This window comes from Salvelinus sp. IW2-2015, unplaced genomic scaffold (assembly GCF_002910315.2).
Source record: "Salvelinus sp. IW2-2015 unplaced genomic scaffold, ASM291031v2 Un_scaffold2835, whole genome shotgun sequence".
Lineage (NCBI taxonomy): Eukaryota > Metazoa > Chordata > Actinopteri > Salmoniformes > Salmonidae > Salvelinus > Salvelinus sp. IW2-2015.
The window spans coordinates 75,721-80,050 of NW_019944135.1; the positions used below are offsets into that span (position 1 = coordinate 75,721).

General features: G+C 45.3%; 1 protein-coding gene across 1 annotated transcript in view; it reads right to left on the reverse strand.

Annotated features, from left to right (window-relative positions):
* Window positions 1-3,046, reverse strand: part of LOC112074821 (von Willebrand factor A domain-containing protein 5A-like) — a 12,029-nt gene extending 8,983 nt beyond the window's left edge. Inside the window, exons 1-5 of the mRNA XM_024141919.2 lie at window positions 2,804-3,046; window positions 2,555-2,584; window positions 2,255-2,365; window positions 2,029-2,076; window positions 1,873-1,890 (exon numbers count right to left, since the gene is read on the reverse strand). Coding sequence (XP_023997687.1) covers window positions 1,873-1,890; window positions 2,029-2,076; window positions 2,255-2,365; window positions 2,555-2,584; window positions 2,804-3,020 — 424 coding nt within the window. The 5' untranslated portion in view covers window positions 3,021-3,046. The remainder of the gene's footprint in view (window positions 1-1,872; window positions 1,891-2,028; window positions 2,077-2,254; window positions 2,366-2,554; window positions 2,585-2,803) is intronic.
* Window positions 3,047-4,330: the final 1,284 nt, after the last annotated feature.

Sequence of the window (4,330 nt, forward strand, 5' to 3'; positions counted from 1 at the left end):
CATATCACCTTCACCCTACCTGACACCTCAGACCCACCCCAATAGGTCCACAGACGACGCAATCGCAACCACACTGCCCTAACCCATCTGGACAAGAGGAATACCTATGTGAGAATGCTGTTCATCGACTACAGCTCAGCATTTAACACCATAGTACCCTCCAAACTCGTCATCAAGCTCGAGACCCTGGGTCTCGACCCACCTCGTGCAACTGGGTACTGGACTTCCTGACGGGGCCGCCCCCAGGTGGTGAGGGTAGGTAACAACATCTCCACCCCGCTGATCCTCAACACTGGGGCCCACAAGGGTGCGTTCTGAGCCCTCTCCTGTACTCCTGTTCACCCACGACTGCGTGGCCATGCACGCCTCCAACTCAATCATCAAGTTTGCAGACGACACTACAGTGGTAGGCTTGATTACCAACAACGACGAAACGGCCTACAGGAGGAGGTGAGGGCCCTCGGAGTGTGGTGTCAGGAAAATAACCTCACACTCAACGTCAACAAAACAAAGGAGATGATCGTCGACTTCAGGAAACACAGCAGAGGGAGCACCCCCAATCCGCATCGACGGGACAGTAGTGGAGAGGGTAGTAACTTAAGTTCCCTTGGCGTACACATCACGGACAAACTGAAATGGTCACCCACACAGACAGCGTGGTGAAGGCGCATAGCGCCTTGTCACCAAAAACACTCACAACTTTTACAGATGCACAATAGAGAGCATCCTGTCGGGCTGTATCACCGCTTGTACGGCAGCTGCTCCGCCCATAAACCGTAAGGCTCTCCAGAGGTAGTGGAGGTCTGCACAACGCATCACCGGGGGCAAACTACCTGCCCTCCAGGACACCTACACCACCCGATGTCACAGGAAGGCCAAAAAGATCATCAAGGACAACAACCACCCAAGCCACTGCCTGTTCACCCCGCTATCATCCAGAAGAAGAGGTCAGTACAGGTGCATCAAAGTGGGGAACGAGAGACTGAAAACAGCTTCTATCGCAAGGCCTCAGACTGTAAGAGCCACCACTAACATTGAGTGGCTGCCTGCCAACATACTGACTCAACTCTAGCCACTTTAATAATGGAAAAATTGAGGTAATAAATTTATCACTAGCCACTTAAACAATGCTACTTTTATATAATGTTTACATACCTACATTACTCATCTCATATGTATATTCTATACGCTATACCATCTACTGCATCTTGCCTATGCCGTTCGGCCATCACTCATTCATTTATTTTTATGTACATATTCTTATTCATTCCTTTACACTTGTGTATAAGGTAGTTGTGAAATTGTTAGATTACTTGTTAGATATTACTGCATGGTCGGAACTAGAAGCACAAGCATTTCGCTACACTCCATTAACATCTGCTAACCATGTGTATGTGACAAATAAAATTTGATTTGAATGACTGGAACCTAACATCTCACACTCTCTATTATATCGCCAGTGGCTAACTGGTCACCCTTACCCTAATCCTAATCATCACGGTCAAATATTTGCTGTGAATAATAGTCAAAATAAAAAATATTTAAAAGTTTGCAAATTACAAACCTTGTTGAAGAAGAATCCAACTTGCACCATGACACAAAGATACCAGGAAGGTCAAGGACGTATAGTAAAGAAACTAAACAAATCTCCAGGCACTAATGGCTTCCCTTCAGAATGGGCAAAGTTTGATGGGACAACAAACGATCAAAACGGTTACATACTGGAACCTAATACCTCAACCCCTCCATTAGAATCGCCAGTGGCYAACTGGGTCACCTTGACCCKAACTGGAACCMTGACCCTAATTATCACTAAAATATTTGTGCTGTGAATAATACAGAAAAAATTAAAAAAGTTTGCAAATTACATACGTTGTTGAGAGAAGAATCCTACTTGCACCAGGACACAAGAAATCAGGAGGTAAAGGACAAAGAGCAGTATTAACAACTTCCTCAATCATTCAACGTGAATCACACAAATTAAAATGTATTTCTTTTTTAAACAAAACAAGGGTAGTTTAAACGTACCCTTCACCCTAGATGCGAGCGAACCTTTGGCCTTCTGAGCAGACATACCTTAATACAAATGAACAGTGATTGTATAAACAGGGTTAAGAATTAGTATGTTTATTATAAACTCATAAGTGATACTTATGCATAATTGTAATATGGTAATGTCCCCGAATCATGCAAATTTGTTTCTAAACCAAATAGACTTGGTGCTTACTGTTTCTTTTACGCATCTTACACTTACTCTTTGTGCCGACCTCAAACTCTGACTCAGAGCACATAAGCTGATCAGCTCGGTCATCGAGTTCAGATAGTTTCATATCGCACTCAAGTACACTACTGCATAAATCCCAATCTGCACAAAACATGAACACAAGATCCACAACACAAATTATAAAGTGGTTAGATTTCCACAAACACCAACAATGGTATTACTTTAAAGAATAAAACAGTCAATTCAATTTGTATAAGTACCTTGTATTGTTTGTTCAAATAAAATGAATCCGCAACAGTAACAATGTAACAGTGGCAAAGTAGCACAAACCTTTCAGTGAACATTCCCTTAGATTCAACACTGAGAAAGAAGGGAAAAACACAGGTCACTGGGTTACAAACATGAAGGTACATGCACCGAACACATTAATGACTAAACAATGAGGATTCTGTCTCAAGTGCAGGGGGCACAGTTTGAGACACTTCAGCTCGCGGTTACCATTTATTTAGCGCTGTTTACATATCTGCATAAAATAATTTCCTTGTACAGCCTCTCCCCGTCACACAAACACTCACTCACTTGGCGTGGGGACTTGTCTGCGTAGCAGCTGTCCATGCAGGGCCTCTCCATCTCCTTTGTGGACAGCGATGAAGGCGGTAAAGGCACTGCTCACTCCTGATTGGACGCTGAGCTCTAGCACCTTTTCTTTCACTCCCTCCTTCTCACCATCCTGCTCTCTCTCTTCCACCTCCAGGGATTGGATCAGGGTTCGAGCACCCAGCCTGTGGACGGTCATTCTGGAGAGGAGGGATAGAGAGAAGAAGTAGAGGAAAGAGAGAGAGAGATAAGAGTTAGATGTGGGAGGAGGAGGGATATAGAGATTGAGACGGTGGAGTGGGAGAGAGGAGGGTTAGAGAGAAGAAGTGCGATGGGGAGGGAGGGATATAGAGATTAAGACGGTGGAGTGGGGGAGAGGAGGGATATAGAGATTGAGACGGTGGAGTGAGGGAGAGGAGGGATATAGAAATTGAGACGGTGGAGTGAGGGAGAGGAGGGATATAGAGATTAAGGCGGTGGAGTGGGGGAGAGGAGGGATAGAGAGATTAAGACAGTGGAGTGGGGGAGAGGAGGATATAGAAATTGAGACGGTGGAGTGAGGAGGAGAGGAGGGATATAGAGATTAAGAGACGGTGGAGTGGGGAGCGGAGGGATAGAGGATTAGAACAGTGGAGTGGGGGAGAGAGGGAGAGAGATTAAGACAGTGGAGTGGGAGAGGAGGGTATATAGAGATTGAGACAGTGGAGTGGGGGAGAGGAGGGATATAGAGATATAGACAGTGGAGTGGGAGAGAGGAGGGTTAGAGAGATTAAGACAGTGGAGTGGAGAGAGAGGGTTAGAGAGATTAAGACAGTGGAGTTTGGTAGAGAGGGATAGAGAGAGAAAAAGTGCGATGGGGAGAGGAGGGATATAGAGATTAAGACAGGTGGAGTGGGGAGAGGAGGGATATAGAGATTAAGACGGAGTGGGGGAGATGAAGGGATGATAATGGGGATACCTACAGTATCATATATTATCAAATCATACTACAATGCTGAAATGCATTAGAAGGCTGGCACAGTTTCTGTTAAGAGCATCATGGCAGTCCTGCCTGTAAATAGTGGCACATTCCCTTAATGCATCTGACCAAGGCCTGCAGTGTGTTTTTACCCAGGTCCTCTGCAGGCTTAAGACTGAAGCTCAGCTGGTTCTCAACAAGGCTGCTTGGCCAGCTGTACTTCACATCACCGAGCCCTCTGTGTTCCCCTGAGCTCTGAGCAGGGGAGAGATGAGAGAGAGCGAGAAAGAGAACAGACAGAACGAGAGAAAGAAAAAAGGAAATACAGAGTTTAGTAAAACACGTGGACCGTGACCCAAAAAATTGTTGTCTTGCAAATAAGTTATGACCTTACCGTGTCATTTGAACATTGCATACAGTATGTTAAACAATATTAACATTCATAACAGTAGAAGGCAGAGCTCACCTCCCAGTGAGCTGGGCATACAGAAGTGCCCTTTGGCCCTGGAAGACCACTCTGATTGGTGGAGACAGAGGTGTGACAGAGACCC